Source organism: Astatotilapia calliptera, chromosome 18 (assembly GCF_900246225.1).
Source record: "Astatotilapia calliptera chromosome 18, fAstCal1.2, whole genome shotgun sequence".
NCBI classification, from domain to species: domain Eukaryota; kingdom Metazoa; phylum Chordata; class Actinopteri; order Cichliformes; family Cichlidae; genus Astatotilapia; species Astatotilapia calliptera.
In genome coordinates, this window is record NC_039319.1 from 625003 (window position 1) to 638279 (window position 13277).

The 13277-nt window shown below is 43.8% G+C and overlaps 2 protein-coding genes across 7 annotated transcripts in view; one reads left to right on the plus strand and one right to left on the minus strand.

Annotated features, from left to right (window-relative positions):
- Positions 1-13277, minus strand: part of LOC113010249 (zinc finger protein 391-like) — a 33008-nt gene that overhangs the window by 1175 nt on the left and 18556 nt on the right. The window lies entirely within an intron of this gene.
- Positions 233-8954, plus strand: LOC113010226 (zinc finger protein 391-like). 6 transcript variants are annotated; one of them, XM_026149207.1, is made up of 4 exons: positions 233-452; positions 1244-1525; positions 7209-8402; positions 8571-8954. In XM_026149207.1, exons 1-4 carry the CDS (start codon positions 281-283, stop codon positions 8666-8668), a joined length of 1746 nt encoding a protein of 581 aa, XP_026004992.1. In that variant the 5' UTR covers positions 233-280; the 3' UTR covers positions 8669-8954. The 6 variants fall into 6 exon arrangements, with proteins under 6 accessions (XP_026004992.1, XP_026004991.1, XP_026004993.1 ...); XM_026149206.1 differs by having other exon boundaries at positions 7209-8148; positions 8317-8954; XM_026149208.1 differs by having other exon boundaries at positions 7209-7871; positions 8124-8954.

The following is a 13277-nucleotide window of genomic DNA, read 5'->3' on the forward strand; positions in this document are numbered from 1 at the left end:
TATTTGAACATCCTCCTCCTGCCGGAACTTCAGAGCGGGACATCCGGCGGAAGTAAACATTTTTAAAAGCGGCAGTTTGGTTGTTCCAGCGTGAACTTTTGGAGGCTTTGTGCTGTGTGTGAGCTGAGTGTGTGAGCTGAGTGTGTGAGCCGAGTGTGTGAGCCGAGTGTGTGAGCCGAGTGTGTGAGCCGCGTGTGTGAGCCGAGTGTGTGAGCCGCGTGTGTGAGCCGAGTGTGTGAGCTGAGTGTGTGAGCTGAGTGTGTGAGCTGCGGCAGCAACGATGCCTTCAGTTCAGTATCTGAGAGAGTTCATCAACGAGCGACTAACTGCTGCTGCTGAACAAATATTCTTGGAGTTTGAAAAAACGATCGTCCAGTACGAGGAAGAGATCGACCGTCAGCGCAGACTGCTGGATATCACCTGGAAACCCCAAATCAAGCTGCACAGGACAGGTGAGTGTCCCTCTGAGGGAGGATCCTGATCACAGCTCTGCGGGACGTTTCTGATTGTGAGGACTTTTTGGAGATGTGAGCTAACAAAGAGCAAACAGAGGACAGGACTGCGCTGCGCTGCATTCAAACAGCAGGCGCTGAAATCAGCCTGGATTTGAGCTTTTCTCTGACCTGGATCCATCACTCAATCCTGTGAATCGTTTGAAAAACTTTTTGTTTGGCGGTGAAACGTGTGTTTGATGGTGCGTTCAGGTGCACCTTCTAAACTCAGTAATCTAGCCTGAAAAGGTTTTTCCTTGGTTTCCTTTCTTCTTCTGCAGAGCTGTAAAGAGTTCAGTGTTAACGTCATAACAATACGTCTTTTTTATTTCTCCATCAGTGACGTCAGAGTGGTCGCCCGGGCCCTTTGTGATGATGTCACATAAAAGCTAAAGTGGTACACAGCACGTGCACGGTTCCTGTGGTCACATTTACACACGTGTGAGAACAACAAAGTCCACCATGTTGTTGTTCAGAGTCACGGACGCGACTGAAAGAAGTGACACAGAGTTTAATGTGCAGCTCGGCACAGTGACACCTAATATTGAATTTATGAACTGTAGTGGCAGTGCGGTGCTGCTGCTGTGCTGAGGGGGCTTTACCTTCCAGATGTTCGTCTGAATAAATGCAGATCTGAGATCAGTGACTTACAGCTGACTGGACGGCTTTACTCTCACACACGAGCGACGCAGTCATGCTGTAAAGTCCTGTTAATGTTTCTGTGGTTGTGACTTCTTTCTTCTGTCCTCCAGACGTCCCACAGCAGCAGGTCTGTGAGGAGGAGGAGGAGGTTCTCCCTGAGCAGCAGCTCTGGAACCAGGAGAGGAGCTCCAGTGTGGAGCAGGAGGAACCAGAAGCTCCACAGATTAAAGAGGAACAGGAGGAACTGTGCAGCAGTCAGGAGGGAGAGCAGCTGGGACTGAAGGAGGAGCCTGAAGTTCATAATGATCCTGTGCAGTACGAGGAAGAGATGGAGCGTCAGCGCAGACTGCTGGATATCACCTGGAAACCCCAAATCAAGCTGCACAGGACAGGTGAGTGTCCCTCTGAGGGAGGATCCTGATCACAGCTCTGTGGTACGTTTACTTTGAGGCTGCAGGGATGTTTCTGGAGGACAGAAGGTGGATGTGTCTCTGTTTAAACAAACATTCAGCTTTAAACTCACCCGAGGACGCTGCTGTGAGGCAGGGTTGGGGTTTTCCTCTCACACTTCAATTCAATTCAGTTTTATTTCCACAGCGCCAAATCACAACAACAGTCGCCTCAAGGTGTTTTATATTGTAATGTAGACGCTACAATAACACATACAGAGGAAAAACCCAACAATCATATGACCCCCTATGAGCAAGCACTTTGGCAACAGTGGGAAGGAAAAACTCCCTTTTAACAGGAAGAAACCTCCGACAGAACCAGGCTCAGGGAGGGGCGGGGCCATCTGCTGTGATTGGTTGGGGTGAGAGAAGGAAGACAGGATAAAAGACATGCTGTGGAAGAGAGACAGAGATTAATAACAGATATGATTCAATGCAGAGAGGTCTGTTAACACATAGTGAGTGAGAAAGGTGACTGGAAAGGAAAAACTCAATGCATCATGGGAATCCCCCGGCAGCCTACGTCTTGAATCTTGAAATCTAATAATGAATTACAGTCATCCAGCCTGGAAGTAATAAATGCATGAACTAGTTTTTCAGCGTCACTCTGAGACAGGATATTTCTAACTTTAGAGATGTTGCACACATGGAAGAAAGCAGTCTTACATATTTGTTTAATATGTGTGTGAAAGACTCACAAAGACTCTCATACACCCCCTATATACAGGGAGTGCAGAATTATTAGGCGAGTTGTATTTTTGAGGAATAATTTTATTATTGAACAACAACCATGTTCTCAATGAACCCAAAAAACTCATTAATATCAAAGCTGAATGTTTTTGGAAGTAGTTTTTAGTTTGTTTTTAGTTTTAGCTATTTTAGGGGGATATCTGTGTGCAGGTGACTATTACTGTGCATAATTATTAGGCAACTTAACAAAAAACAAATATATACCCATTTCAATTATTTATTTTTACCAGTGACACCAATATAACATCTCCACATTCACAAATATACATTTCTGACATTCAAAAACAAAACAAAAACAAATCAGCGACCAATATAGCCACCTTTCTTTGCAAGGACACTCAAAAGCCTGCCATCCATGGATTCTGTCAGTGTTTTGATCTGTTCACCATCAACATTGCGTGCAGCAGCAACCACAGCCTCCCAGACACTGTTCAGAGAGGTGTACTATTTCCCCTCCTTGTAAATCTCACATTTGATGATGGACCACAGGTTCTCAATGGGGTTCAGATCAGGTGAACAAGGAGGCCATGTCATTAGTTTTTCTTCTTTTATACCCTTTCTTGCAGCCATGCTGTGGAGTACTTGGACGCGTGTGATGGAGCATTGTCCTGCATGAAAATCATGTTTTTCTTGAAGGATGCAGACTTCTTCCTGTACCACTGCTTGAAGAAGGTGTCTTCCAGAAACTGGCAGTAGGACTGGGAGTTGAGCTTGACTCCATCCTCAACCCGAAAAGGCCCCACAAGCTCATCTTTGATGATACCAGCCCAAACCAGTACTCCACCTCCACCTTGCTGGCATCTGAGGCAGACTGGAGCTCTCTGCCCTTTACCAATCCAGCCACGGGCCCATCCATCTGGCCCATCAAGACTCACTCTCATTTCATCAGTCCATAAAACCTTAGAAAAACCAGTCTTGAGATATTTCTTGGCCCAGTCTTGATGTTTCAGCTTGTGTGTCTTGTTCAGTGGTGGTCGTCTTTCAGCCTTTCTTACCTTGGCCATGTCTCTGAGTATTGCACACCTTGTGCTTTTGGGCACTCCAGTGATGTTGCAGCTCTGAAATATGGCCAAACTGGTGGCAAGTGGCATCTTGGCAGCTGCACGCTTGACTTTTCTCAGTTCATGGGCAGTTATTTGGCGCCTTGGTTTTTCCACACGCTTCTTGCGACCCTGTTGACTATTTTGAATGAAACGCTTGATTGTTCGATGATCACGCTTCAGAAGCTTTGCAATTTTGAGACTGCTGCATCCCTCTGCAAGATATCTCACTATTTTTGACTTTTCTGAGCCTGTCAAGTCCTTCTTTTGACCCATTTTGCCAAAGGAAAGGACGTTGCCTAATAATTATGCACACCTGATATAGGGTGTTGATGTCATTAGACCACACCCCTTCTCATTACAGAGATGCACATCACCTAATATGCTTAATTGGTAGTAGGCTTTCGAGCCTATACAGCTTGGAATATTGATCGATCGATCTCTAACAAAAGAACCAAGGAAGCTAGGCCTGTTCCGTGAGCGTGTCCTTGAATTGAAGCGTGGGTGTGCGATGTAGCCCGACTTTCACTCGGTGTGGCCAATTTATACATGAAGGAAGTGGAAAACAGGGCTCTGTTATCGTACCCTGGAAAACCACCAAGTCGTTGGTTCAGGTATGTGAATGAACCTCGGGCTGCCACGATTAGTCGACTATCAAAATCGTTGACCATTAATTTAATTTTCGACGCGTCGTTTGAAGCTTTGTAAAATCCTGAAAGACGCAGGAATAAGTAGCAGGATTTAAGAGTGTAATAACGGACTGAAACAGAAGATGGCAGCACTGCATGTACAAGGATGCCAGCTGCCGTTAAACCCCGAAGAAGAAGAAGCTGTGTCCGGTATTGTAGCTGTGTCCAAATTTAAGGGCCGAATCCTTCGGAGGCTGCAATTGTAGACCGATTACGCTACGACGCGACGAAGACTTCTCCTAATGCGGCCGACAAAGGCGTCCTTCCCCAGATTTGACAGATGGGGCAGGTGTATCCTTCGTGGCCCAACCAATCCCAGATTTCATAGCGTTGCCCCAGTGTTAATATTACTCTTATTATTCTTTCTGGGTCACAAAATAAACGTTTAACATATTTTCAGGCGAGAATGTAGCTGTGTAAACCTCAAATATCGGCTCAGTTTATCAGGACACCGCATATTTTCAAAAGCGCTCCGACGTTTTCAGAGACGTCTGTTACCCACTAGCTCGATAGCTAGCCGGGGGCTAGGCTCACTAGATTTGCCGTGAGAACACCGGACTCCCGGCAAATCGTTTTCAAACCCACCGCCGTCTTTCGCTACTCAGGTTAAACAGGATATATGAGTCACTGAGATAACTTAAAAATGTTATTGTTTGGCTTTTTTCAGTATTTTATTTGTTCCTGAGTAAATCGGTTTGGCTGAGATTAAAGTTAAAGTTTTCACTAGAGATGGACCGATCCGATATTACGTATCGGTATCGGTTAGATACTGACCTAAATTACTGGATCGGATATCGGAGAGAAATAAAAAATGTAATCGATCCATTAAATATCACAAAAGCACCTCACAAAACTTGCGACACGGCGTAACTCGGCTCATAATCTTAGGACATCAGAGCAGTGTGCATCACGTGATAGAGCGGCTGTGGCGTGCGAGACCTGTCGCCGGTCTGTTTGAACATTTGTAGCCTCGCTACCAAACCAGCATTTCATCTCTGACAGAGTGATCCCAGAGAGAAGTAAAGCAAGTGTGTAAGTCCATCTCTGAATGTTTGTAAAGCATTCCAGCCTTAAGCTTAACAACCGATATATGGTGCCTCTTCTTGCTGCTACTTCAATCATGAAACTGATCAATGATCAGCTGATCGTCTCTCTGGTTTGTTTTTGGCCCACTTTGCACCAGAAAGAGGAAACCAGCGGCTGAACAACAGCAGCACGTTTAAGCTTGATCAGCTGTTGTTAGAATTTATTTAATATTAAACACGATTCTTTGATCCCCATGACAGAACAGAGAAGACCCGACTCAGAGTGGTCAAAACATTTATAATTCTTTATCCAATCATCTTCCCTGCACAGCCCAAAGCCAGCTGCAGAATCTCTAACATTACAGGCTAAACATGTCTCATATAGGTGTTATTTTGGTACTTTACACGTCACACACAGTTTCAACACAAACAAATCCTTATATGTTAGTAGTTCCTCTTTTTCTGTCTAGTTTCCTGTATTTATTAATATACTTGTACAGCTGCACACTAACTTCCTGTTTTTCAGTCTGGCTGAACACTTAGTTTGTGAGTCAAAAGTGGCCTTGCTTTACAAGCCTTCATTATTAAAGTAAATAAAACAATATAATTAGAAAATAAGCACTAAGAATATATGTTTATTCCATAACACTTTGCACACCAGGATCTTTTTCTACAGCTGACGCTGGTAACTGTGCAGGGGCGGATCTAGCAAAGTTTAGCCAGGGGGGCCGATAGGGCATTAACAGGGAAAAGGGGGCACAAAGACATACTTTTCTTTCTTATTCTCATTTAAAATGTCGAGCTTTTAATAAATAATTATCTGAATCTTACAACCAAAGTTTTAATTTGATGTAAAATGTAATGAAGTCCATTACTGTATATAGTGACTGTTAAGTCTAATATACCCTAGTAAGCTGTAGTACTTTTTCCTTTGGGAACCATCTGTGCAGTCTGCAGCTCTGTAGAAGAAAGATGTTGAATCTATTTAATTATTCTTGAAAAATTTATTTCTGTGCATTTTTTTTTTTCTTTTGCTGGGAGTTTGCAACCCTGTTAGTTAGGTTGCTTAATATTTCTGCTAAGTACTCTTTAAAACACCAGAGTAGGGAGGATGGAGCAGGTTTAAGTTTATTTGATTGATCAGTTTTGCTGAACTATGAAATATTTTGGCTGCAGTGCATTTTTTGCATACAAGTGTAACAGAATAGCTTCAGTGTTGTTTAGTTTGTTTGTGTTAAACTTGAGTATGAACTTATGCAAAATGCAGCAAGATATTAAAAAAACTGTTTTATTGCTTAAATACACTATGTCAGTATCAGGCATAAAAGTGGTATCGTGCCATCTCTACTTTTCACACAGCTGAATAAACGTCAAGCAGAAAACTGATTAAACAGAAGTGTGAGAAGTGCTCGAGAATTTACTCCGGTGTCCTGTTATATTTTAGATAGCAAGGAGCAGACAGCTGAGTTTACTAAACTGCACCGAGACAATCTGCAAATGTTATTAAAAGGTTAATAGAGTATCATCTTGTCTTTATTTTTAGTTAGCACATATCTTAAACACTTCAAGCTGTAAGCTAATGATAGTTATATAAGAGGAGACACATGCTGGTGGATGCATGATCTGATTAGTCGACTAATCGCAAAAATAATCGGTGACTAGCCAACTATCAGAATAATCGTTTGTGCCAGACGAAGGTGACACCTTTTGTGAAAATCAAATCTCAGGACGTACCACAATTCACGGATCACATTAACTCGCTGGACCGACACATCAGATTCACCAGGGAGGATATGAAAAGTGGCAGGTTAGCCTTCTTGGACTGTGAGATTTCCATCAGTAATGGGGGACATCTAAAAGCTGACCCTGAGTAAATGTGGTTATCCCAGCTGGACTTTTGTCAAAGCTGGAGAAGAAAAAACCCTCAGTGATCCCGTATGTGTCAGCAGTATGGGAACAATTGAGACCCATTTTCTCTAAACACAGCGTCTTTGTGGCTTTTAAACCACAAAACAGGTGAACTCAGGTGCCTGTCCACATTCATGAGTGATGCAGTCATGCTGTAAAGTCCTGTTAATGTTTCTGCGGTTGCATCAGTAACTTCTTTCTTCTGTCGCTCCAGACGTCCCACAGCAGCAGGTCTGTGAGGAGGAGGAGGAGGAGGTTCTCCCTGAGCAGCAGCTCTGGAACCAGGAGAGGCGCTCCAGTGTGGAGCAGGAGGAACCAGAAGCTCCACAGATTAAAGAGGAAGAGGAGGAACTGTGCAGCAGTCAGGAGGGAGAGCAGCTGGGACTGAAGGAGGAGCCTGGTACCTTTATGGTGACTGCTGCTGAGGAAGGAGAGCACAGTGAACCAGGAGGAGACGGGGAGCAGCTCCTCTGTGATGACTCTCCTCAAAGTGAAAGCACAGATGAAGAATCCAGCAAGTGTGAAGAGTCAGGGTTAAGTGAAACTGTGACCTCAGTGCCAAAGAAGAGGAAGAAGCGAGACAGACGTCAGGATGATGTGGAGAGCTGGACTGTGTCAGAGAGTCCCTGCAATGCTGCCACAGGTAGAGAGTCTGATGTTTGCCAAAAATCCATCAAGCGTCAGGCCCAAAGAAAGAAACCCAACACTGATGTGAAACCCTATCCTTGTGATACATGTGGGAAAAGTTTTAGAGCTAGAAGTACGTGGAAACGTCACCTTGTAACCCACACAGGTGAGAGGCCATATCCCTGTGATACATGTGGGAAAAGTTTCAGACGAAGCAGTAATTTGTATGATCACATGAGAACTCACACAGGTGAGAGGCCATATCCCTGTGATACATGTGGGAAAAGGTTCAGTCGAAGCAGTACTTTGTATATCCACATGAGAACCCACACAGGTGAGAGGCCGTATCACTGTGATACATGTGGGAAAAGCTTCAGTCAAAGCAGTAATTTGTATATTCACAAGAAAACTCACACAGGTGAAAAACTGTTTGCTTGTGACACATGTGGCAAAAGCTTCACTGATAGAAGTACCTGGAAATACCACCTTATCACTCACACAGGTGAGAGGCCATATCCCTGTGATACATGTGGGAAAAGTTTTACTCGAAGCAGTCATTTGTATATTCACATGAGAACCCACACAGGTGAAAGGCCATATCCCTGTGATACATGTGGGAAAAGTTTCAGTTCAAGCAGTCGTTTGTATATTCACAGGAGAATCCACACAGGTGAAAAGCTGTTTACGTGTGAAACATGTGGGAAAAGTTTCAGTCGAAGCAGTACTTTGTATATTCACAAGAAAACTCACACAGGTGAGAGGCCGTATACCTGTGATACATGTGGGAAAAGTTTCAGTCGAAGCAGTCATTTGTATATTCACAAGAAAACTCACACAGGGGAGAGGCCGTATACTTGTGATACATGTGGGAAAAGTTTCAGTCGAAGCAGTACTTTGTATATTCACAAGAAAACTCACACAGGTGAGAGGCCGTATACCTGTGATACATGTGGGAAAAGCTTCAGTCAAAAAAGTAGCTTGATGTGTCACAAGAAAACTCACACAGCTGAGAAGCCAGAGGCTCATAAAACATTTCAGTGTGAGTAGGAATTTGATAGACTGCATGAGAACTCTCACAGGTTGTTTTCCAGAAATATCTGTCTTTTATGCTGTATTCCTGTTTGTGGTCACTGTTTTATTTGAGACTCAGAATCCCTCTGGCCTTTTCTGCCTGCTTTAGTCTGTAATGGTCTCTTTAGAGCACGTTGTTTCTTCTCATGCGTTCATTTATTTTTTGATTTCATCCACTTGTTTTGGGGTTTCTTTTCAGCCTTTAGAGGCGATAGTTAAACTTGTTTTTTTTGCAGCAATATGTTAACATCCAGGCATCCATGAAAACCGAATTTATTAAATTTAACAAAGTTAGCCGGGAGTTAGCTCGCTAGCTTCCATCTAAGCATGATATAGCATGTTCTGACTGAGAGATTTCTGAATAAATTCAAACGTACAGCTCTGCTATCACTTCCAACATAAATGAAGACAGTAAACTAAACAGCAGTGACGTTTGTAGGGTTACTGAAGTTGGGCTAGCTGGTATATAATGATGTGCTACGTGATCGCTAGCGACACAGCTATGTTAGCATAACATAAACACAGTGAAGCTGGAGGATGAACGCTAACACTTTTCCACTCCATAAAAGTTAACGTGAGGGTTCCTCATGGTTGGAGACAAATGCAATCGCATGGCAGGATGCTGTAAACGGACCAAACTTCAGTCAGGAGAACAACTGAGATAATCCATCCACAATACGAGGTTAGTCATTAATATACTGCAGCAACATGGGAATAGAGCAGCTGTGATAGAATACAGCATTGATGAATCAATGGTACAGAAGTGGAGGAAGCAAGAAGAATGAGCTAAGTAAAGTTTGACTCATCTGACTGTTTTGTTTCGCTTAAAGTGCCTTATAATCCAAAAAATACGGTATGTATAACACATAAAGGTGAACTGAAACTGGAGTCTGTTCCAAAGATGATTAAAACGCTGTACTGTTGTGCATATCCTGGCAGAATTCATGATTTCTTAACCATTTTTCAGACAAGTTTTTCTTTCACTCATGGTTAGTGGTTGGCTGAAGACGTTTATTGTCAAACAACTGTGTTTACTCTTTAAATCACGATCACTACACAAATTACCCAAATGATCCTGATCAAAAGTTTACATACCTGGTGAGTGGGCCTGATGACATACACAGAACTTGACACAAAAGGGTTAGAATGGCTATGAAAGGTAACTGTAGAAAGGACCGTGACCCGATACACTGTTCCCCTGGTTCGGCACATACGTCCACCAGCTGTCTGGCGCTCTCCCGTCTCTGGTCTCCAACCACAATATAAAACTTCATTAGCTTGATCATGTCCACCTGTGTTGTGTCCTGTAATGACTGTACCATATTGCACCACTAGTGGGTGGTGTCGTGAAATAAGAGTAAAGTGGAGTTGGTAAAATTTTAGAATATAGTTAAGATGGCTAACTGATAACTTGATGAGTCTCCCTATGATGTAAAGTCTGTGCTGAAATCATTAAAGAGCACTATTCCTTGATGAGGACTGGTTCATTACCGGCCGCTGCTACATTTTGGCAGCGAGTAACCCTGCGTGGTTTTTCTGCTTAGTTTTTTGCTGAGTCATCGTGGCTGCAAACGTCCATCCACCGCCGATGTTTTTGCCTTGCCCTGGAGATCCTGCTTTGCCCTTCAACATGTGGATGCGTATGTTCAACAATTATTTGCTTGTGATCAATGCAACAGGGAATGCTTGGCCTGAAGCACGAAGAGCTACTTTACTTCACTGCTTGGGAACAGAGGGACAAACGATTTTCTACTCACTGCCAAATACAGGTGATACTTTCGCCTCTGCTGTTATTGAACAACACTTTTCAGCCAAGGTGAATGTTGTTGCTGATATCTCTGAACTGAGTTGCTTCTAAATGTGAGTTTGATGACAGGACAGAAGAAATGATCTGTGATCAGCTACATGTGAGACTCTTGCTTGAACCTCATTTGACGCTAACAACGGCCACAAAAAACAAAACCTTTGTACTGTTCAGTTTGTACTGCTGCTCATTCCTGTGCAATATCCCCTCTGCCCCCCCTCACATTCCTATTTAAGATTTTCTTTATTCAATCACTAGTGTGTACATATATTTATATATACACATACATACATATATTTAGTCAGTTAACTGAAAATCTTTTTTCTTTTACTACATCTTATTAATATTTTGCTCTTTACTATTTTTCTATTTATTTTTTATTATTTTATTTTCTTCTACTGTACCATTCTGCTGAGTGACTGTCTTCTGCTCGTTAAAAAATACATTTCATTGCGATGATGACCCTGTGCTAACTTGCATATGACAAATAAAACTGAAACTGAGCTGCTGATTACAGTTCAATAAACCGAGATAACTTCAATAGATTGGTGGCTGTTTTATTCACATCCTGACCGCATGAGGCCACGGTGATAACATCCTCCACCTTCCTTTGAACCTCCTCATTAACAGCAGGTTTCCAACCTTATAAACAGTGTTTGCTCTTTGAACTGTGTCTTTATTTCACATTTCATATACAAGGCTCAGTACTACAGGCGCAAAAAATCGGTGTGCCATGGGTTCCCCAGTTTCACCCATTGTGGCTAATTTGGACATTCAGGAAGTAGCACTGGAGTACTGAAGTGCTCAGCAGCGGTGCTAGTTTCAGTCATTATGCAAATGTTCAGTTTTGTTGGAAGGTTGGGGAAACCTGCAGTCAGCTGAGGCTGAAGAAGTTACTTAGATGAGTTTCTCCAACTGAAAATGTCCAGTTGAACAGAATCTACTTTCTGTGGTAAAATAATCACGGTTTGTTCAGAATTGTCAAAGAGCTCAGGTTGTGTTCACATGCTGCCGAGTCCTCACTGAGCGGCCTCCACAGGTCTGAGTCTCTGCCTGAAAGTGCTGCGCTGGACATTTACCTGGGGTCAGATCTTCCTGCAGACAGACTGAGCCTGCAAGCTTCATAGGATGTTCTCTAAACTTAGTAAGGATTCAGTCTTTTTACATCGGATGAAGAATCATCACCACATCATCCATTTCCCGTCCTACAGCTCACAGTGACACATCACCTATGAAAGCAACAGGTTGGCTAAATATTCATTAATGTTGTCACTCACATTTCATTCCATGAGCTGCTGTTCGTGGTTGAACTGAGAAAAGAAGTAACTGGTGTTAGGATGGTGGAGCGCAGAGGGGGCTTGGAGATGGTGAGTATAACTGGTATTTTGCTTACTTGTAGCTGGAGTGGAGCTTGGCTTTGAGGGAAAGGCGGTGAGTAGCCAGGTAGGTTATTGGTATGAGCTGGCTGACCTGAGCTCTGCTGTGTCCGAGAGACTGAGAGATGGGGGAGGGCAGGCAGGTAAGGATCCGAGAGGTTTCCAGATTGGAGAGATTGTCCGAGAGAAGCTGCAGCTGAAGGTAAGTGGCGTGGAGAGTCCAGGTGAGTGGTGGCACAGGACAACAACTTAAGTGAAGTACAAAGAGCCAATAGCATGGAACATGGAGCCAATTACCAACTTGAGGTAGCTGACAAACTGGCGGTGAAGGAGAGTCAACGCAGAGCTTAAATCCTCAAACTGATTACCCAGAATCAGCTCCAGGTGTGTGGGACTCTACTAAATCTGATGTTGACATAGGGTGAACCTTTCCTGTCTTGTCCTTTGCCTTCTGTACCGTGTTGACGGCCTCTGTGTAACTTATGTTGTGAACTACTTTAACTTGTTCGACCTCCATGGCCTTCTTTCTGACTTCACAACACCCATAATTCTGTGCTGCCCCCCACAGTTACTGCATTTATCCTGTACACTATCCCCACATTCCTCACACCTGTGTTCACCTCCACACCTGGGGCACCTGTGTTTCCCCTTGCAAACTGCAGCGATGTGCCCATATCTTTGACATTTATAGCACCCGAGGGGCAGGGGAACATATGCTCTAACAGGAAAGCTCATGCATCCTATTTGAACTCTATCTGGCAGGATAGCCTCCTGAATTCCAAAAGTGCTGACACGCTACCAGCCCTCTTCCCATTCATTGTTTTTAATAGTCTTTTACCCTGCTGACCTCACCACCATGAATAAACTGCTTGAGCTTTTCTAGATCCTCCTCTACTGCAATACCTATAATCTAAGAAGCCTTGGATGAACCGGGATGTTTGTCTCCTCCTGAAGGCCCGCAACACCGCCTTCAGGTCAGGAGATGCACACGCCTACAGTACAGCCAGGGCTAATCTAAAGAAGGGCATCAAAAAAGCCAAACACCATTACAAAAAGAAGGTAGAAGAACACTTCTCCAACTCCAACCCCCGACGCATGTGGCAAGGACTCCAGCCCATCACACACTACAGGACCACCAAACCCTCCCCCGCATCCTCTGATGTCTCCTTCCTCAACGAGCTCAACAACTTTTATGCTCGTTTTGAGCGAGGGAACCCCACAACCACAACAAAAGCAGACGTGACGCCAGACCACCAACCTCTAACTCTCTCCCCCACCGATGTAGGAGCGGTGCTGAGCAGGATCAATGTCCACAAGGCTGCAGGCCCTGATGGCATCCCCGGGCGTGTTCTCAGAGCGTGTTCTGGGGAGCTTACAGGAGTGCTGACAGACATATTCAATCTGT

Bases quoted from the DNA above. Each gene is read 5' to 3' on its own strand.
- LOC113010226 (XM_026149204.1), top strand. From the start codon at position 281: ATGCCTTCAGTTCAGTATCTGAGAGAGTTCATCAACGAGCGACTAACT. The intron at 453-1,243 runs GTGAGTGTCCCT...TCTGTCCTCCAG, and splicing joins AATCAAGCTGCACAGGACAG to ACGTCCCACAGCAGCAGGTC. The intron at 1,526-7,208 runs GTGAGTGTCCCT...CTGTCGCTCCAG, and splicing joins AATCAAGCTGCACAGGACAG to ACGTCCCACAGCAGCAGGTC.